The 19,930-nt window shown below is 60.6% G+C and overlaps 1 protein-coding gene across 1 annotated transcript; it reads right to left on the bottom strand.

Annotated features, from left to right (window-relative positions):
• Window positions 1-1,589: 1,589 nt before the first annotated feature.
• On the bottom strand, window positions 1,590-19,907 carry CARMIL3 (capping protein regulator and myosin 1 linker 3). The gene is made up of 40 exons (XM_027110866.1): window positions 19,062-19,907; window positions 17,515-17,609; window positions 17,153-17,203; window positions 16,989-17,048; window positions 16,788-16,903; window positions 16,486-16,583; window positions 16,186-16,256; window positions 16,009-16,082; window positions 15,699-15,774; window positions 15,530-15,618; window positions 14,989-15,083; window positions 14,675-14,761; window positions 14,357-14,466; window positions 14,154-14,231; window positions 13,517-13,593; window positions 13,333-13,437; window positions 13,169-13,238; window positions 12,647-12,728; window positions 12,422-12,518; window positions 12,219-12,273; window positions 11,966-12,138; window positions 11,655-11,723; window positions 11,351-11,444; window positions 11,164-11,262; window positions 10,602-10,730; window positions 10,299-10,412; window positions 9,673-9,848; window positions 8,795-8,882; window positions 8,516-8,653; window positions 8,174-8,237; window positions 7,861-8,069; window positions 7,362-7,462; window positions 6,408-6,723; window positions 5,947-6,075; window positions 4,904-4,970; window positions 4,710-4,799; window positions 3,149-3,267; window positions 2,883-3,057; window positions 2,601-2,711; window positions 1,590-2,477 (listed from the first exon to the last, which is right to left on the bottom strand). The coding sequence occupies exons 1-40, from the start codon at window positions 19,099-19,101 to the stop codon at window positions 2,452-2,454; spliced, it is 4,113 nt and encodes a 1,370-aa protein (XP_026966667.1). The 5' UTR covers window positions 19,102-19,907; the 3' UTR covers window positions 1,590-2,451.
• Window positions 19,908-19,930: the final 23 nt, after the last annotated feature.

Raw genomic sequence — 19,930 nt, 5'->3', positions numbered from 1 at the left:
GGCCTGGATGGGGAGGGGTGGGGGGGGCCGCAGCACCAGCTCCCCCCGCACAGACCGGTTGGGAGGGAGAAGAGGGGAGGGGCAGGGCCACTGCCTAGGAGGAGCCACAGAGCCGGAGGAGGAGGAGGAGGGCGGGCTGGGGGTGGCTCAGACGCAGGACCCCTGCAGACAGTGACACACATCCTCCCCTTCATGCCACACCCACACCCCGCATCACAGAGATGCACACGTTGCGGTGGTGCGTGCACACACACACATTCACACCGGGAAATGATGGAGACATATGCACACACGACTCACAGGCTCACACGTATCTTGACACAAACAGGTGCCAGCACATAAACTCACTGTGACACCATGACAGTTACAGCCCTACGCATACACATAGGGAAACACACCCGGTCTCACAACACTCTCTGTATCACATTTGCTAAGGACATTCACAGTCATATAGAAAAGAACACTGGGCTATACTTGTCACACACAACATACTCTCATTCACGCCAACCAACCCGAATACGACAGAATGGAGATCTTCACGTGCTTCTTAAAAACCATCATGTACCATGCTAAGGCTCATAACTTTGAGAATTCAAAGTTCCCTAGCCACCTTTTAACAGGGAGACGAGGAAATGGACACAATCGCTTAAGGGAACACAGTGTCACATCCTGGTCGCGAAGCCCCCTGAAGATAGGGGGAGATGTGCTGGACTGATTCCTGAGGCATCTTCCTGGTACCCACAACTCCCCCCTCCACCCCGAGATTCAACTCATATGGCCACATCCTTGTGGGACGGGCCGTGCCACACACAGATCTCGAGGAAACAAGACAATCATTGTCTAGTGAGGCCAGGGGAAGTGAGCAATTGCCCGGGAAGCTGCACGCCACGCGTGAAGACATTTGGGTACATGGTGATCTGGGATGAGTATGACAGAGGGGTCACCAAGACGTCTTCACCCGCCATCCCCGAAACTGCTTGTGTATTAAGGTAGCAGCCATTTATTGAGCATCTCCTGGGTGCCAGGCACTGTGCCAGAGGTTGGGGCTACACAGGTAATTAAGACCCAGCTCCTGCCCCTGGGGGAGGTGCGTGTATATGGACCAAAAATCACACAGAGATGATCAGCCAATGCACAAATGCAATGAGGTATGACAGGTGCAAAGTACGGACCTATTCAGGATGTAGCGGGCCACAAAGAGGGAGGGCTCAATTTGGATGAGTCAGGGGAAGGCATCAGGAAGGGCTTCACAGAGGAAGAGGCTATTGAGCCCAGTCTTTTTTTTTTTAATATAAATTTATTCATTTATTTATTTTTGGCTGCATTGGGTCTTCACTGCTGCACGCGGGCTTTCTCTAGTTGCGGCGAGCGGGGGCTACTCTTCGTTGCGGTGTGCGGGCTTCTCATTGCGGTGGCTTCTCTTGCTGTGGAGCACGGGCTTGGGCTTCAATAGTTGTGGCATGCGGGCTCAGTAGTTGTGGTGCACGGGCTTAGTTGCTCCGCAGCATGTGGGATCTTCCCGGACCAGGGCTCGAACCCGTGTCCCCTGCATTGGCAGGCGGATTCTTAACCACTGCGCCACCAGGGAAGTCCTTGAGCCCAGTCTTGAATGCCAAGCTGGTATTTGTTAGTACACTGATGAGAAACGATTAATTTTAATTATCGATCTTCTCCTGCTCTAGGCACTTCCGCTCACCTGCAGGCCACTCTACTGTTGAGATTTCTGACTACTGATGGTGCCCCCAGGATGACACAATACCACTTAATTCCACCATTAGTGAGCCTGCCTGTGCATAAACATATATACACACACACACACACACGGAGCACACTGCTCCCCAGTCTCTTCCTGGGACACTGGGATCTCCCCAATCCCACTGCACCTCCCCAAAGCCCAGCACACACTGGTGTTGGTGCCCCCGCTGCTCCAGCCAGCCCAGCCAAGACCCTGCACGTAACAGCCACCCTTCTTGGGGACTTCTGAGTCCCCTCCCATCCAGCAGCTCTCCAGCCTTTCCTACCTCTCCCCTTAGAGCTCTAGCCCCATCTCTGGGGGGGATGTTCCCCACTTTTCCCCACTGTGGGGCTTGAGGGAAGGGGAGCAGCTGGTGGGAAATGGGAGCAGAGAATGGGGAGAACAGCAGAGACTCGGGCAGGCGGTGATTTTGGTTTTTTTATTCTATACAAGTGGAGAGAGAGCCCCTGGGGACAGAGGGACAGATCTGCCCTCCCAGGTGAGGAGACACCCCCCACGCCCCAGGTCTGCAGAGCAAGCAGAACCTCTCTCTCCAGGCTGCTCCCTCCCTTCCTGACCCCCAGGCCTCATCCTGCTGTACTGCGTCCGTGGGACAGGGGCTGGCAGAAGGGCCTGGAGGTGCGGGGATGGGTGGGGGTCTGAGTCCTTGTGAGGCACATGTCGAGAGGAGGGCTGGGGGGGTGCTGCAGCGGCTGTCACCCTGTTCCTGGCTCGCTGGCTCCTGCTGGGGGAAATCCAGGGAGTCCTGTTTCCCAGGCAGGGAGAGCCAGCCACGCCGTGTGGGCGGCCTCGTCACATGGATGGGTGGGAAGGGGGACCACCCTCTAGCCCCCCCCTCTGGCACCTGTGGGGTCAGGGGGCTGTCTTCTATCAGGCTCCAGCTTGTCACAGGACTGTGCCCGCCGTGTCCTCTTGGGCTTCAGGGGGGCAGTCCGGCGGCCCGGATCTGGGGGCCCTGAAATGACAGTCAAGGCAGGCCTGGCCCATGAGTGGGGCTCACAGGCTGGGCACTCATCCAGGCTATGACTTCTGGCTGTCTGTCACTCATCCTGTGCCCAGGAAGGGACCCGATGTGGGCAGCAAGGCCCCAGAGGTGCCCCACACCCCCTTTAGCCAGGTGGCAGACCTTGGACCTCAGGCTCCTCTTGGTCCTGCTGGGAGCCCAGCCTCAGTCGGGGTTTGTTCATTCCTGGGGCCGCATCCCCAGTCTCAGCCTCCTCCGTGCCCCCTGGCTCCTGGGGGAGCCGGCGGCCCCTGTGCACAGCCACCGGCTTGGGGGGCCGCAGAGCTAAAGGAGGGTCCTGCAGCCGGCACAGGAGGAAGATGCTCAGTCAGTCAGTTTGTCCTTCTGCCTCCTCAAAGTGCCCTCCCCGCCGCCTTGCTGGCTCTCACCTTGGCGTTCCTGGCGGGAACTGTCCTCTCTGGGAACAGGGCCCCCTCCTTCTCCTCCTCCCCATCTTGGGATGCTGGGCTGGGGCTCTGGCAGCTGTGGTTGGGGGCGCTCTCCTCAGCTGGGGGATGGGAAGAGAGAAGAAACTGCAGGAAAAGACATTCTTGCACAGCCCTCCCTGTCCCTTGTTCCTGTGAAGCCCTGGAGGCCAGGACCTTCCCCTCCAAGCCCACTTGCTCCCATGTCTCTGCCTCGGATGTCCCCTTCTGCTCTCATGGTCCCCAGGATCCTCCTGAGCCTGTCACCTCTGCAGGGGGCTCTGGCTGACCCTCTTGAAGAGCAGGGACAGAGCCAGGGCCCGCGGCCTGCCGGTTCCACAGGCATGGCTGCCCATCCAGGGCTGCAGTGCCCCGGCGCCCTGCCAAGGCTGCAACCTGGCACTCCTAGAACTCTCCGCCAGTCTGATTTACATGGTGAGTCTGGAGGAGAGGTGCCTGGCACCCTCACCATTCCCCCTACCCGGCCTCCGTGGCTTTAGGCACCCTGGACCCCAGGATGTGCCACGTGTTTGGGGTTGTCTGTGTGTGTATCTGTGAGGTGCGGGTGAGGAAGCCCAGGAAGGTGCCGGCGGTTAGGGTGTGTGCAGGGAGCACCCGACAATCACCGTCTCCTAAATGAAGGATGGAGCCCCTCTTCCGGTGTCTTAGCTAGTCTGTGTGGGGGATGGGATCATCAGCGAAGAGGACCCCGGCGCTGGGTAGGCCTTGGAGGACGGGGCAGGAGCTCAGGCACTGCCAAGCCTCGGGCCAGCCTGGCTCCGCACCGCGCCCTTATGCCCTAGCCCTGGGGTGGGAGTGGAGGAGGGAAGGGAGTGTCAACCTCTCCAGGGAGATTTGTCCCTGTCACTGTTGTTGGAGGGTCACCTTCCAGACCTGGGGGAACTGAGGCTGACGCCAAGCTGACCGGCTTTCCTTTAGCTGCTCCCTAAGTGAAAGGTGCTCTGAACCCAGCAGAAGGGAGGTGTCATACTATGATTCCCCCGCCCTTTATTCTGGAAGGTGAATAACCTGTCAACACTGTGGGTGGTGACTGAGCCAGCACTTAACACCCAGGGTGTCTGACCTCCGAGGCAGGGGGCTCTTGCCCCTGCTCTGGGGTACCTTTCTGCGTGAGCGGAGGATGGCCTGGTGAACTATTTTGGGGGGAGACTGGAGTGTTGGAGGTGGGCCTGGTATGGCTGGTACTGCCCACCCTTTCCCCAGCTGGGGTGCAGAGAGAGAGTCCTTCTTTACAGAGGGTGCCGTTCTGCTGGTGGCCCCCGCTCTAGAGAATTCCCCGAACCACCCACGAAGTGTTGTTCCTTGTAGGCTAAGCCTGGCAAAGCCACTTCTGTTCTGTGGGACCTTTCTTTGGATTGGGTTGTTTCTTTTGGATGTAGTTTTGTAGCTATACTGAAGCATTTGCACAGCGTTGACATTTTACTGCTCCCCCTTAGTTGGCTTCTGTCTCTTTGGACATAACCCGGGCCTTCAGAGCTGCTGCCAGAGAAGAGGCTTTCCATACCTATGTGCCACGTGGCCTCTGCTCGGCGCATGGCACTGAAGCTCGGCTTGGTGCTTTGGGGTGGTGGTGGGGGCTTCCAGGCTCCAGGCCCTGGAGTGGAGGGAGGGGATGGGAAAGGGGAAAGGGGAAAAGGCAAGTTAGCAGGGGCCCTGAGAGACGGGGCAAAGGAAGGACGTGAGGGCGATCATTCTCACCTGCATCGTCCGAGGAGCGCCGTTTCTGCCAAGGCTGGACGCTGCCCTCCAGGTCTGGGCCTGGGCCCTGAAAGGACAGCTGAGTCAGGTCATTAAAAAAGTCCCTTCTGCATGGGGACTGCAGTTAGCAAGGGGCTTCTGCTCTAGCATCCCATTAGTCCCTAGACATTCGGACTGTTTTCCCCAAAGAGTGGCACTCATACCACCCCTAGGGGCATAAGAAATGGTTTACACGAATGAACATACGGTTATTTTAATATGTGTTTATTTTATGTGTAGTAGAAAAAAACATGACTAGTACAACAAGCCTGTGATTCTAAAGATGATAATGCTTAGGTCCAGACTGAGTTTAAAAAGGTGAGTTGAGGGATTTCCTGCCGGCTCAGTGGTTAAGAATCCCCCTGCCAATGCAGGGGACACAGGTTTGAGTTCTGGTCCGGGAAGATCCCACATGCCGCAGAGCAACTAAACCTGTGCGCCACAACTACTAAGCCTGCGCTCTAGAGCCCACGAGCCACAACTACTGAAGCCCATGCGCCTAGGACCCGTGCTCCGCGAAAAGAGAAGCCACCGCAATGAGAAGCCCGCACACCGCAACGAAGAGTAGCCCCCGCTCGCCGCAGCTAGAGAAAGCCCGCGCGCAGCAATGAAGACCCAACGCAGCTATAAATAAGTAAGTAAATAAATAAATAAATTTATCTTAAAAAAAAGGTGAGTTGATTTAAATAAAAATATTATGTAAATAATGCCGTGGTATGTGGAGAAGGTGAAAAGCAGTCATAAAAGTGGTAATCAGATCAAAATTTGGGAAACAGCTCTAGAGGTAAGTATTTTTAGGGCCACACAATTTATAAGGAAGCAGAGGCTCCAGAGTGAGTTGTCCAGGGTTGTGCGGCAAGTGTAGGGGCAGAACTGCAGCTGACACTTTCTACTCCAGAGTGTCGCTCTCTCCACTGACCTACCAACTGCAGGGCCGTGGGGAGGGGAGGGTGGTATGCAGGGACCCACGGGACCCTCAGTTCGCCTCCCCAGGTTCCGCTCACCTCTCGTTTCCCATCGAAGCTCCAACCCTTGGCTCTTCCCAACCCAGGAAGGGCGACACTGTGGACCCTTGGCTGCTGTGCTGTCCCAGGGGCCCGGCCCCCCTCCCCAGGCTCTGCCCCGTCGGTGCCCTGAAACAAGGTTTCGGGTTTAGAATCAGTTCCCGATGGAGAAGGGGCTCCACAGGCAGCAAGGGAGCAGGGGAGGCCCCCAACCCCTCAGAGCCCTCTGCCTGGGGAAGCCCTATCCAGACCCTCTGAGTCTTTCCACTGCTCTTATTTGCATGGTGGACTCCCAGCATGCGCTGCGTCACCAGGCTTAGCCCAAGGAGCCCAGGAGCGAGGAACTGGAATGACCAAGTTCCCGAGTGCTAACAATCTCCCGTTAATTGCCTAGCGTGGGGTGCGTGGATGGGCTATGTGTGGGGCAGCAAACCAGGACTCAGCACCCCTGCCTCACTTACCATCTTCTCGCGGAAGGAAGGCCCCCGGCCCCCGCCAAATGCAGGGAGGAGCCTGCTCTCCTCTTCTGGGCTCCAGCAGGGGGAGGAATTATTGCCGAGGCTGGGGGGATCTGGGCTGGGGGGGCTCTCCTGAGTCGGGGGCGGGGGCGGGGGCGGAGGGAGGAGGAGCCCGATGGTGGGGGACCCTGGCCCCCTGTCCCCCTTGAAGCTCCGGGGCCGGCGAAAGTGAAACAAGCCTCGGCGCCTCTTCTTCTGGAGTGGAGGGAGTGGCGGCTCCGAGGGGCCTGGCCGCAGGGTCCTCAGAGTCCGGGGGTAGCTGGGCAGGGTCGGGGTGGGTTAGTGACAAAGTCGTGGGGAGATACCTCGGTCAGATGCCGAGGTCGTTCAGGGCCCAGGGTGGTGCTGGCGTTAGGCCAGTCCTGGCTCTCCGGAACCTCCAGCTATCCTGTCTCATCTAGTCTTTCCTGCCGTTCCATAACCCTTTCCACCTATTCTCAGGGGATGGTGTCCTCACCTTCCCTGTCACAACCCTCCAGCAGCCTCTTCCCTCCCAGGCACCCCTCCCCCCATCTCCTCTCAGCCTCTCCAAGTGACCCAGTTCCTTCTGGAGAGATGCCGGGGAGTGTGTGCAGGACAGTGACAGAACACACCCTCCAGGCCTGGTACCACTAACCGTCACCCCATTCCAGGGCCTGCTATCCCCCCAACCCCAACCCCGCTGTGGTGGTTCACTCTGGTCCCATTCTTTTCTGCTGTCATGAGGGGATTCAGAGAACATTCAGAGAACATGGGCTAAGGGCTCGGTGTGGAGGAAAGAGAACGTGGGGGAATCTCCCAGAGAGACTGGATTTGGAGCACTGCCATTGGAGAGGGCTCTCTGGGAGATGGGTGGACACGGGAGCCCTCCAGGGCCTCGGGGCCTGCTGAAATTGGGGGTGTGCCTGGGCACCACACCTGGAGCTTTCATCCATAACCCTTCGGCTGAAGAAGTCCTCCAGCCCCTCATCCAGGCGGGTGGCCGTCCCGTTCTCCTGACGGGTCCCAGGTACTGGCGCCTGCTGGGAGGAAAGTCCTGTAGGATATCCCATCTGGGTGAGGAAGCCCTCCTCCCATCCACTCAAGGCCTTCCCCTTTGGACTTGGACTTGCCTCTCCTTGGCCCCATGGAAACTTAGACCTCAGGATACCTGGGCATTTCTTAAACTTGGTGACTCTTGACTCTCTCTCACCAAAAGGAGAACTGCCACTGTCTAGCAGACAGAGATTTCCTATCTGTGACAAGGTCTAGCTCCATCCAATCCGGATAACTCCTCTTCTTCGGTTCCACGGCCTGCCTGGGCCCCTGCCGAATCCCCCAAGGCTAGTACCTCTGGCACTGGTGTCCTAGAGCTAGAATCTCAGGCTCTGGCACTGCTAAGTGGAGTTGGTCCTCCTGTGGGGCTTTAGGGACTCACGCTGGGCCGACCAGGTCCTGGAGGGGTGGTCCTGGGGGGCCGGGGCCTCCCTTGTGTTTGATGCCTTAGTTTGTAGCCATGAGTGGGCAGCTCAGATAGACCTTCCCAAGAGCCACTAGCTGTGGGCTGGCTGCTCCCGAGTCCTGAGAACCAGCCAGGGGGGATCCCCAGGCTCCCCAGCTGGCTTTCCATGTCCTGAGGGCTCCCACCTGTGGGGAGAGCAGCGTTAGAGGGACAGGGAGAAAGCAGGCTGGAGAGGCAGAGATAAAAGAAAGGGAATCAGGGCCATCAGTGCGGAGGCTGGAAGACTCACTGATGAAGGCAGACACTGGCCGGATCTTGCGGCAGCGTTTCTGCTTTTTGATGGCCATGGTGTCCTGCAGAGACGGAGGCATACGGTGGGGCCAGGTGGCAAACGCCAGGAGCCTCGCCGGGAGCCTCCCATTCCTCATGAAGCCTTGCCTTTAGAGCCCATCCCGCTTCCCTGTCCTTAGGCGGCTGAGGCAATGGGACAAGGGAAGAGGCTGGGCGGGATCGGGGCAAGGGGATGAGACCGGCGAGGGGCAGAGAGTGGAGTCCAGGGAAGTAGAAGGGGACAGTGTTTTGCAGGGGCAGGGGCAGGACCAAGGTTAAGGAGGGGAGTGGGGGTGCTCACGATGTTGGTCCCAAGTTCATCATCTGTGGTCTCGTCACGGTCATGGTTCCGGCCTCGGCCCCGGGAGGACAGATCCTGTCCTTGGCACGGCCCCCCTGGCGGATCTGACAGTGTCTTTAGCTGGGCCAGGTGTCGGGCCTAGGGAAGGACAGGTGTGAACAGGATCCCAAGGAGGCCGCCCACCGCCCAGGACCTTGACAGGGAGGGCCGGTGGGGGAAGGTGCGGGCGATGCGGGGTGGAGGACATGTCTGGGCCTGGCTGAGGCCCAGAAGTCTTACCAGGCTCTTGTGGGAGTGGTACAGCTCCTGCAGGATCTCGTCTACTATGGAGTTGGTCAAGTAGGTGACAACTGAGAGCTTCACTTCACTGTGGGCACAGGGGCGTGGCTCAGCTCCTCCTTCCCTGCCCCTGAGCCTCTGCCCCAGCCTTCCCCAGACGCCTGAGGGAGCGGGCCAGCCGCCCCAGCTGCCCACGGAGAACACAGCTGCTGTATGAGGCACCTGGGATCCGCCACCCAGCTCCACCCACAGCCCTTCCAGCCTAGGCGTGTGTGGAGGCGGAGGGTGGACGAAGACGAACTGAGGGGAAGGAGGGGCAGAGGGGCTCTGGGTCCGGCCCCTGGAGCTCCGGTGGGACAGAGCAAGGTGAACTGAGGTGTTGAGTGAATTCTGCCCGTCTCTGCTGTAAGAGCAGGAACCAGCGCTTCTTGAGTTTGGCCATTTCACGGGTTTGTGTAATAATTTCCCTTCATTTTAGTGAGAGGTGGCACCCAGACTGGAATGAGAGAGAGCTCTAGGGGCCGTGAAAACTTGGGGGGATGGGCAGCGCAGTCCATGCACCCCGATTCTTTGTCCACACCTCCGAGGAGGCTGTGCTCTGTTTCTAGAGGTCAGTTCCTGGGGGTATGTGCGCGGCTGTGTGTACGTGTACACGTGTGTGCACTGTTCGGACTCCTAAACCCCAGCTCAGCATTTAGACTGCTAGGGCAGAGATGAGTCAGACCCTGAATAGCAAGGTTGCAGTTGGTTAAAGATTCATCCCTCGTAATGTAGATTGTGTCATTCATTATTCATTGCTGATGGCTGGGCCCCCCCAAGTCCCTAAGTGCTCCAGGCCTAGTCCAGCCCCCCCCTCCAGTCCCACCCCCGCCTCTCACTCCAGCTTGTTCTGAATGTCCTGCCCCGCCTGCTCCAGCAGCGCCCCTCGGATGAAGTTCCGGGGCACAGTGACGCGCTCAGCCACATTGCTCAGCATCTTGTTGTGCCCTTCAGCCACCCGCATGGCCACGGGGCATAACTCTTGCGTTAGGCTGACCATGGACTCCAGGATCACCTAGTACGTGGGGAAAGGAGGCCAGAGCCCCAAGGAGGGCGGGGTCAGGGCTGGCCCCACAGTGGAAGAGACTCCAGCCTGTCTATTCCAGCCCCCCGTGGGGAGACTGAGGGGCCGGCCAAGGTCACAGGGCTGGTTAGCAGCAGAGCCTTGGACACTCAGGCTTCCCCACATCCTGGTCAGTGTCCTTTGCATCCTACCACATGGACACATGGACAGGGGAGAGTCAGTCCAAGGATCAGAGTCCAGAGGGAGAGCTCAGGGTTCAGGGGCTAAGGTTGAAACGAGCAGCAAATATCTGAGGCCGGGTCTCTAGCAATGCCTTGGCACAGTGGGAGTGTAGGTGCTCTCAGCTCTGCAACTCCTTCTTGCCCACGGTAATCCTCCCGTGCTGGCCTCGGCCCGTGCTTAGGGCCTTGGTCAGCACCGGGCTCCCTCCCCAGGACTTGCCTGCAGCTCCTTGTCCACAGCCTTGGACACCTCGCTGGCTACTGACTCCAGCCTCTGCCTCACGGGTCCGTCGTTGGCCAGCATGTGGCCCAGCTCATAGAGGCTGGGAAACAGCTGGGGAAGAAAGGGGCTCTGATCAGTAGGTCACAGTCTGGCCTCGCTGGGTCCCCGGCCTAGGAGGCCATGAAAACTTGGGGGGACAGGCAGTGCTGTCCATGGGCGCTCCTGGGCCTGGACACTCCTGGGCTGGCCTTCTTGGGCTCTCTAGACCGTCAGGGGAGGGCGGGGCTGCGGAGGGCTCACCGCCCGGGAGTTCTTGGCATCCTTGATGAGGTCCCGAGCATAGAGCAGCTCATCCTGCACGGGCTCCAGGGGGCACAGCCTCAGCGCCCGAACCTCCTCTTGCACCCGTCCGCACAGCCGCTGCAGCATCTGCATCACAGGCGGCAGGAGTGTCAGGGGGACTCCTGCATCTCCACCTTCCCAGGCGGGCCCCCAGGCGCCCCATTTCTGGGCCCCCTTGGGCAGTGCTACTGGTGCTGGCACCGACAGGGGTAAGGGTGATGTCTCCCGATGGCCTGTTCCCTCTTCTTCTTGGGATGCCCTCTTGAACACTCAGTGGAGCTCCCACAGTCCTGGGACCCCTTGTCTGGGACCCCCGCTGTTTGCACACATGTCCTCTCATGTTTGGGGCCCACGTTCTGCACGTCCTGTCTTTTTGCTCTCCCACATGCTCAACCCACTTATGGGCACCACACGATGCCTCTCTCATGACCCCTCCCGCCCCGACCTGCGCTCCATCACATCAGCCCTGTGCCCTGCATGCCCCACGTGTGCCCCCTGTGTCTCGGAGGGAAACGTTTACTTGCTCGGCGCTGCTGGTCACCAGGCCCTGCTGCAGCCTGAAAGCCTGTTCCTGCGGGCACGTCTGAGAATGGTTGTTCCTCACCAAGTACCACTGGATCTGGAGGTGATGATGGGTGGGTGGGGTGAGGGCCAGGGGATGTGGGCGGGCCCCTGCCCCTCAGGTTCCACCCTGCTCAGGCCGCCACCTTCTGCCAGACGTCCTCGGTACGCTCAGGGGCGCTGCGGTAGGCTTGAGAGATGTCGCTCACGGGGAAGGACATGAAGCGCAGCGTACGGTTGCTGTGGGACAGAGTGGCTCAGCTGGGTGGGATAGAACCTCCTGCTCCCCAGACCCCACCTCTTGCTGACCATTTCCCTCTTCTGTGGTCCTTCCTAACACTTCTATGCAAGTAGGTCAGGTGGACTGGGGTGGGGCTGGTGTAGTTCAGGCCTGGTCCAGGTACAGGGAAGCTGGGGGCTAGCATCAGGGCAGGGCCCTGGTCTACTCACCTCTCCAGGGCCCTTGCAATGTCCAGAAAGCCTAGGGCAGATGTATTGTTCCGATCCCATAGGATAGTTCTGGGGAAAGGGTGAGCATTAGCGTATTACCCCTCCCTCGGGGTCTCTCTTAGGGGGAGGGGACACATCCCCCTCGGGAGCCTTCCCTCTTTTCCTGGGTAATGAGGCTGACTCAGAGATGGTCCTGGGACTAAGGGTCTCCTGGAAGCTGGGGTACAGAGCAGCAAGGCAGCAGGGAGGGCATGTATGTGCGTGGGGGAGGGCTAGGGCTCCAGGTGAGAGGGTCCAGGTGTGGGCCCCACCTGAGGGAGGAGTTTATCTGCAGGGCCTTAGACAGCATCTTGGCCCCGATGTCCTCCATGCCATTGCCGCTCAGATCCACCTTCGCCAGGCAGGTGTTGCTGCCCAGGGCGTTGATGAGGATGCTGGTGCGAAGCTTCAGCCGGGAGTCTGCCACTGACAGTGACTGCAAGGACTGTGTGGGCAAGTCGGGGGTTTGGCCCAGTCCCTGCAGCCCCTGTCACTGCAGGTCCCCTCCCAGGCCCAGGCACTCACACAGTCCTCTTCCTGGATTAGCTGCACCAGCTTGTGGAGGATCTCCTCCAGGGTCCTGCGGGGAGTCGGGGCTCAGAGTAGGAGGGGAGGGTGCTGGGGTCATGTTAGTGGAGCAGTGGAGGGGCGGTCAAGGGGAACACAGTGAGCCACAAGGATAGGTGTTGATGGAGTGAGGGTCTGTGGGTATAGGCAGGGGCCCTCACTTGGCCTTGACGTTGAAGTTCTTGCCCAGAAACAGGTGCTTGAGGGACTTGTTCTTGCCGAGTGCGGGCACCAGTGTCAGGAGGTCCGAGTCGAACCCTGGCCAGTAGATGGGAGAGGCCTGGCCTTGAGGCCCGAAGCTCACTGGAGTCTCCTTAGGGCTTCTCCCCCGTGCTCTAGGCCCCTGTCCGCACCTGGCCCCCAGGAAGGGAAGCGCCCCCACTCACCATTGTCTGACAGGTCCAGGCTACCCACACAGGTGACAGCCCACAGCTGCTCCTGCAAAGCCTGGGCTCCAGCTGAGCGGAGCTGCAGGGACAGGGTGTGGGTGGAAGACAGGGCACCTTTAATGCTTAGAGATAAGAGGCGTCATGCCAGGATTCAAGGTCAGACCAGGTCTTCTCGGGTGTGAAATCTGGAGGCCCCTGCTCTATACCAGATCCTTCCCTAGGGCTCTCTCCCCTCCCTTCAGCCAGAAAAATGTCCAGGCTGCTGTTCTGGAGACAGCTCGCTCCTGCCATCTGGTGGGAAAGCCTGGTATCTCCCACCCCAAAGCGGTCAGCGAGGAGATCTGGAGACTGAAAATGACCTCTAGAAAGAGGGCCGCAGACCACAGACGGAGAGGGGAAAGTGGGGGTGAGGTCAGGGCGGGGGCGGGTCGCTGAGGGGTAGCGCGGAGGCAGGACGGAGCCAGAGCTTGACTTAGGGAAATGAACGGAGGGGTGATGGGTGGGGGACTGAGGGCTCACCTCACAGCTGCTGAGGTCCAGGTGCAGATCACTGAGGTGACTGTTGAGGGAGAGGCCCTGGAGCAGCGCCCTGTGGGAGGAAGGTCAGCAGGCCCGCCTTTACCCCTCACCCCCTTCTCCCAGGGTTCCCCCTCGGACGCCCCCCAACCCTGCACCCACCCGACCTGAGGGCCTCCAGGGGCAGCCTCGTGGCCGACAGGTTGATGTGGCTCAGGGTGTAGGTGCTGCTGAAGAACTGCTTGAAGGCAGGCGGGGCCTCCCGACCCTTCCTGCGGAGATGCCTGGGGTCAGCAAGGGAGGGGGTGCCCACGACTTGCCCCGCCCCTCCCTGCACCCCTGTGCTCCCACCTGTGGGAGCAGCTGTTGCGCGCCAGGTTGAGGTAGGTGAGGTGGGAGCAGCAGCCGTGGAGCAGGGCGCCCAGAAGCTGTGGGGTGGAGACAGGGTGCGTCTCACCGGGCTGGGAGGGCTTCTGGGAGGGGCGACGAGGACTCCCTCCTCCCCCCCAACCAAGGTCCTGGCGCTTCGTCCTCTGCGGTCAGTCTGTGAGGGCCCCGCTGCGCCTGCCTACTTAGCCTCTTCAAGCCTCAGTTTCCCCTCTGTGGAAAGTGGGTCAACTCCCACCTGCCTGGCCCCCAGGGGGTGAGAGGCTCATAGGCAGTGGATGTGTAAAGCCAGGGTGCCCACAAGCTCATAAGGTGCCTGGTTCAAGTTAGGGAAGGAGTCCTTTCCTCCGGTGGACTCAGCGCTACGCTGGGGCTCACGGCTGAGGAACAGATCCGGGCTGGCTTTCAGGCACAGCCAGCACAGCCTTAGCGGCGCACGGATAAAATGCTGCACAGGTGTGAGCTTTGGCGTTGATTTGTAATTCAGCTGAACCTGAAGCCATCCTGCCAGCTCTGCCCACCTCTGTACTCAAGGAGGGGGTGACCCACCCCAGCCTCCCCGGATCACCACAGGCTGGCTGCCCCGTCACCAGCCCCTCACCAAGTCGATGGCGCAGTCAGTCCCCGCCAGGTCCAGGTGCACCAGGGCATTGGGCTGGGCCAGGAAACTGTAGAGGGCCTGGGAAGGAAGGACAGAGGGGTTGCAAGTGAAGGGGTGACAGAACCCCTCCCCTCCCCAGGACCTCAGGCCCTGAAACCCGAGTGGGCCTCTGCAGGGGCTTGAGGCTATATTCGTGGACTCACGTTGGCCTCATCTGTGGCGAGCAGCCCAGGGTTCTTGCTCAGGTCCAGGTATTGAAGGGAGCTGGCAAAGGCCGGGTTGGCCCCGAAGGTCTGGCCCAGCGCCTGGAGCCCTGAGCACAGCGGGCACTGGGCTGGGTTGGCCACCCCCATGAACTCTTCCCCTTGCATACAACTCTTCCCCACTCTCCAAATGTGGCTCCTTTCCCTTCTTTGATCCCTGGGATGCCGTGTGAGTGTATGGGTACACCTCTGGGACTCGACAACCAGGCAGTGCTGGGGGAGGGTCAGAGTCAGAGGTCGGGGTCCCGGGGCAGGTACCTCGAGGGGAAATGGCAGTCTTGGCCAGGCACAGTTTGGTGAGGCCAGTGGGGAAGCAGAGGAGCTGCTGGCTCAGGCTGAGGAAACCTGGGGAGTGGAGAGAGAAAGGGGCCCACTGAGAGATGGGCAGTGGGGGCAGGTGGTGCAGAGCCAGACTGGGCGCTTGAGTGGGGTATGGGCCTGGGGTCAAGGATGGCATATTGGGGCAGGGGCTGGCATCAGGTCGGAGAGCCCCTGTTCAGACCGGGTTGGGCTCTGGGCTGGGATAGGGGTCTGCGTTGTGATGGGGGGTAGGATTCAGGGCTGGGGCTCACCCTTGTCCTCGATGGGGTTGTGGGACAGAGTGAGGGCATGCAGCACACAGCTCCCGTTCTCCCCAAATACCCCGGCCAGCTTCTGGACAAAGTCCCTTCAGGGAAGGGGAGGAAGGATGTGTTTGTCCCAGGCCCTGGGCTTCCCCTCCTCCTCCACCTGCCTGCCTGGCTGGGGCTGCAACGTTTGGAGGCCCCCGCAGGTGGGGAGCAGCTCGGGGCCTGCCAGGGAGCTTGCCGTCACTCCGGAATACCTGGGAAGTTGTGCTGAGACAAAGCCCAGCTTAGGGTCCTCGAGACTGGAGCAGCGCACTCTGCTCGGTGGCTGACGGCAGAAGGGGACGGGGCATGGAGGTACGGGGGAAGGCTGTGGAGCTGGGGGTCAGGAGGCTTAGGCTGGCTTGCTCTGTGCCCTCTTTGGGCCTCTTCTGTACGGTGAGGAGCTGGATGAGATGGTGCAGAGGCCCGTATCATGCTCTGAGGTTCTGGGGCCCTAAGACTACATCAAGGGGGTACCACTGCCCAAGGAGGAGGCTGGCCTCACGTCTTAAGCCCGGCGTTGTCCAGCACCAGCTCTTCGAGGCTCCCCGACTTGCTCAGGGTGTGTAGCACCTGTTCTAGCACTTCAGAGCCCTGAGGACAGAGGGGGTCATGTGACCAGGAGCCAGAGAGGGCAGTACTCTCCCCTCCCCACTGCCCCTCCTAGACCCTACCAGCCGCAGGTCCTTGCAGTAGAGTTTGGTAAACCATTGGTTGTAGGCCAGGGCTGCCACCATTAGGGCCAAGTCTCTGTGGGGAGATTGAGGGCGGCAGAAAGGTGGTGAGCAGGTGGCTAGGGCCGGGAGGAAGAGACTAGGGCTGGGGTGGTTGGGCTGGGGAAAGCCTAGATGGGTGGAAGGCAGGGGGGGTGGGGGCTGGGAGACACAGCCTGGGCTGTGGGTAGGACCAGAAGGGAGAGCCTAGAAGGGCCAGGGCTGGGCTGGGGCTGGAATGGGGGCTTGAGTCTCTACCCCATCTGCTTACCGGCTCTCCAAGTGGCTGAAATCCAAAAGATTGAACTCCCGGTTATCCTCGGCATGATAGATGGTGTCCACATCCTTGGAGAGGTGGAACTGGCTCACACCTGCTTCCCTCCTCCTCCTCCTCTGCCCCCTCCCTCTGGGTCCCACCTGCCCGCCTGCCGGTCCTGGCCCAACGCACCCATTGCACCTCCTCACGGCAGTGCAGCCCATTGTAGTCGCACAGGGCGGCGTAGGTCTCGGAGAAGCCACCTGTGGGGCAGGAGATGGGCTGGCTCCTTGAGCGGTAATGGGGTGGGGAACAGGCTTGGAGTTCAAGGAAAGGTCAAGGTCACTTTATGCACCAGTGTCCTGGGTTCATGAACCTCTGAGGTCTGGGAGCCGTGGAGTCTCAGGGCAGGCAAAGGCCCGTACACAGAGGACTCTGAGCAAGGGGCAGGGTGGTGTAGGCCCCACTTTCCTCAAGTCTGCCCCTGCTCACCGCAGACGCTGTGAGCGGTGGACGTGGAAGTCTCAGAGTTGGGGGACGTGTCTCGGGGCCCTTCTGGGGTATCTGCATTTCCACGCCGGATTAGACTCCTGGAAAATGAACAAATCCATCCCAAGATGGGTGGAAAGAGGCTCTCAATTCTTACCCTGTTATAGCTTCTGGATCCCCAGGAAAAGCAGGAATAGGGACACAAGAGCTCTTCGCCTTGATGTCTCGGGGGCCCAGGGGAAGGAGGGAGGGAGGAAGGAGGTCTCCTTGTCTGACCCCTGAGAGACTCCTCCTTTGCCACTCACCCAGGGCCAGGGCAGACCTTGGAGAGGGCAGAGCTCACATGTCGCGTCACCTGGTCCACACTCTCGGCCGATGGCAGCCGCATGCTCACCATGCCACGCTCTGTCTCCACTAGGATCTGGGGGAGAGGAAGCAGCAGGGCCTCAGGTGCGGGCTCCCTCCTCCCACTGGCCCAGGAGTGGGGTCCGAGCCCTGGTGCTCACCTGGTTCTGACTGAGCGTGTTGAAGGCGCGGATCTCCAGGACATTGAAGGAGCTCTCCACCTGGGGGGAGGGGACACGGGGATGCCCAGCTCATGGTCAGGGCCTGGCTGCCGGGCTCAGAGGGGAGCACGCCAGGTGCTCTCCGGCTCATCGGCCCAACTCACCTTGGCTGGGACTTTAAGGGGGAAAAGGTGGAGGCGCCAGGAGGTCAGGGCCTTCAGAGAGGGGAAAAGAACGTCAGCAGCAAACGGCAGCTTCCTAGGCCCTAGTCACCCTGCCCTCTGTTAGCCCCCTCAGCCTGTGTGCACCCCCTGCCAGCTGACCCTCTGCTCCGGAAGTCCTCCCTCTCTCACATGCCCCACCCTAGGCTCCTAGACATCCACCCCGTCCAGGCTCCCCCTGCCCCCAGGCTATGTCTTCTCAGCTCTCCCTCCACCTCTGTCTCCCCTGTCCCTCCAGGCTCCTTGCCCTCACCAGCCCAGGTGCTCTTGACCCCCCCTCCCCTCCCCCGGCCCAGTGTCCTCACCAGCACTCGGTCCTCGAACTTCTTGGGCTTCGTCTCCAGCTTGACACGATGTTGTTGGAGCACAGCCGCTTGGCTCAGGGACCTCCGGATGCTGTCTGCAGGTGGGTGGTGGGCTGCTCAGAGCTCCCCTGACCCTGGCCGCCCCCGCAAACCCGAGGCTCTCCAGGGGCAGGGGCAGAGGAGAGGAGAGAGAATCAGAGAGAGACCAAGAAGGACAGGGACCGAGACCTTTCCTTCTTGGGTGACTTTTCTCTTTCTATTAGAAAGGCAGTGGGGTGTGGAGAAAACTCTGGCTCCTGACGTTCCTGAGTCAGGGGACAGTAGCTGAGTGACACTGTGGGAGAGTGTGAAGGATTTTTCCAACCCGTGCACTCCAGCAGCTGTCAACACATACAGAGTGAGTCAGTGTGTAGGGGTGTGGAGGGCATCCCTTCGGCTGCATTCTAGGTGGTCTGGGTGTGAGTGTCTACCTTTTACTACGCATGTAAAGAAGATGCCAGGGAGCCCGTGTGTGGCCTTGGTGGGGATGGGTAAGTGTGAATGAGTATGCTGTGTCTGCAGTTGTGAAAGGGGCACGGAGCCAGCCAGCTCTGGTGTGGGTGGGAGCTGCGGGGTAGGAAGGAGTTAGTGTTTAAATGAGTTCCATACCCATCTGCTGGCAGAATCATCCAGATATCCCAGTGTGTGTGCGTGTGCGTGCGTGCGTGTGTGTGTGTGCGGCTTCTGTAAAGATGTGTGTACACACATCTCATGATTGTGTTTGTGTGCCTGTGGAGCTGTGGGAAATCGCCACGGGGCAGCGTGCCTCTGAGTATCCTTGAGCGTCCTGGTCTCTGCGTGGGCAAGCCTGTGCTCCTGCCTCTGGGGGTCAGGGTTGGCAGTGCTCGGGGGTCGGGCCTTGGTTTGGTCTGAGTCTGAGAACCAGGCAAACAGGAGAGGCCGGGAGGTGTGGGTGTGGGGTAGAGAGAAGGGGGCAGGCTGGGATGCGGGCTGTGGTAGATAAGCTTCAGTAGACCCTGCTCCTGGTTTTAGTTCCAGTCCAGGCCCTTTTCCCTGACTCCCTTCTTTGCCCCACTGGCCGGGGCGCTAGGGGGCCTCTCGAGCCAGTTCCGGGGCCGGGCCCAGAGGAGGGAGGGTGTTGAGGCCAGAGGAGGTCAGGACCTGGGGCAGCTCCCATCACCCGGCAGGGCTGGCCTGGCCCCGCCCGGCGGGGAAACGGGGATTCTCCGGAGGGGACACTGGATGCTTCGCCGAGGGATGGGCCAGAATCGCTGAGAGTCGGCCCCAGGGAGCGTGAAGGGACTGCACCTGTCACTGAAGATCAGGACGGGCGGCTCTGGGACACGTAGGTCCTGACGGGGTGAGGCGAGGGGCAGCGGAGGATGCTCTGGGACAGCGATGCCCCGAGCTGGGATGCAGGGGCAGGGAGCTGCCTTGGAACCGGATGCATGAGGGGCGGAAGGCACCGGGGTGTACCGCGGGGAGGAACGCACTGGGTCTGGGAGGCTCCCGGACGGGGCGTCCCGGAGACCACCGCAGCCTCGTACCTTGCAGCTCGCGGGTGAGCTCCGCGCTGGACTTGGCCATGGCGGCCGTTGCTGCCGCTGTTGCTGCAGAGGAGCCGCCGTCGCCACCGCCGGGGAGACGCGGCACATGCTAGACCCGGCTCCAGCAGGGCCCCGGCGCTGAGCGCTGCAGCAGCCGCTGAGCCCGCTCCTGTGAGGGGCGGCTGCGCGAGCGCTACTCCCCCCGCCTCGGAGCGCTGGGTCTCCCGCCCCGCCCGGAGAGGTGTCAGACTGAGCATGCGCGCCGCGCCTCCGAGCCGCGTGAGACCCTGAGAGCGCTCGCGCCCACCCCTCCCGCCGGCTCTAGCGTGCTACGCCCTGTGCGTGTCGCCTGCAGCCCGGGCCATCTCCCGGAAGGGGGGCAGCGTCCCCAATTTCCGTGTCACTCACTCCTCGGGCACCGTGAGCAGACCCCACTTCTTTTGTTCGTAGGCCTGGGTACCCCTCGCCGGGTCATCTTTGCAAGGCTCCTCCCTTTTCACTGCTTGCTCGGGACCCGTCCAGCGCGTCCTCGCTGACCCTCGAAGGAAGAAACTCTAGGCCGAGGGCGATGCCGGCAGAGGACATGGTTGAATGTGGGGGACTTCGTCCTTCGTTTTCCGCTTGCCCAGCCTCGGGGATCCCTGCGGTGTTCTTGGCACCATCCCCGCGGGTGTGAGGCTGAGAGCAGCACCTGGGAATTCCCGTGCCACTTCCTCCCAGCTGGCAGCTCTGCAAACACCTCCACACCCAGCATTACGCTCAGGTCCTGGAGGCAGGGAGCAGGGGTAGGAGGATCCAGACTCAGTATCTGGGGGGATCTTAGGGGAATCCAGTCCACTCACATTTATGCTCTCTGCTCGGCTACCACA

Source organism: Aethalodelphis obliquidens, unplaced genomic scaffold (genome assembly GCF_003676395.1).
Source record: "Aethalodelphis obliquidens isolate GAN/ISIS:26980383/991018 unplaced genomic scaffold, ASM367639v1 scaffold10, whole genome shotgun sequence".
In the NCBI taxonomy this organism is placed as follows: Eukaryota; Metazoa; Chordata; class Mammalia; order Artiodactyla; family Delphinidae; genus Aethalodelphis; species Aethalodelphis obliquidens.
This window is presented reverse-complemented; position numbering and strand designations above follow the sequence as displayed.

Bases quoted from the DNA above. Each gene is read 5' to 3' on its own strand.
- CARMIL3 (XM_027110866.1), bottom strand. From the start codon at position 19,101: ATGGCCAAGTCCAGCGCGGAGCTCACCCGCGAGCTGCAAG. The intron at 16,584-16,787 runs GTGAGTGGCAAA...TTCATTTTCCAG, and splicing joins AAGGTCTGCCCTGGCCCTGG to GAGTCTAATCCGGCGTGGAA. The intron at 4,800-4,903 runs GTGAGAATGATC...CCTCCACTCCAG, and splicing joins GCGCTCCTCGGACGATGCAG to GGCCTGGAGCCTGGAAGCCC.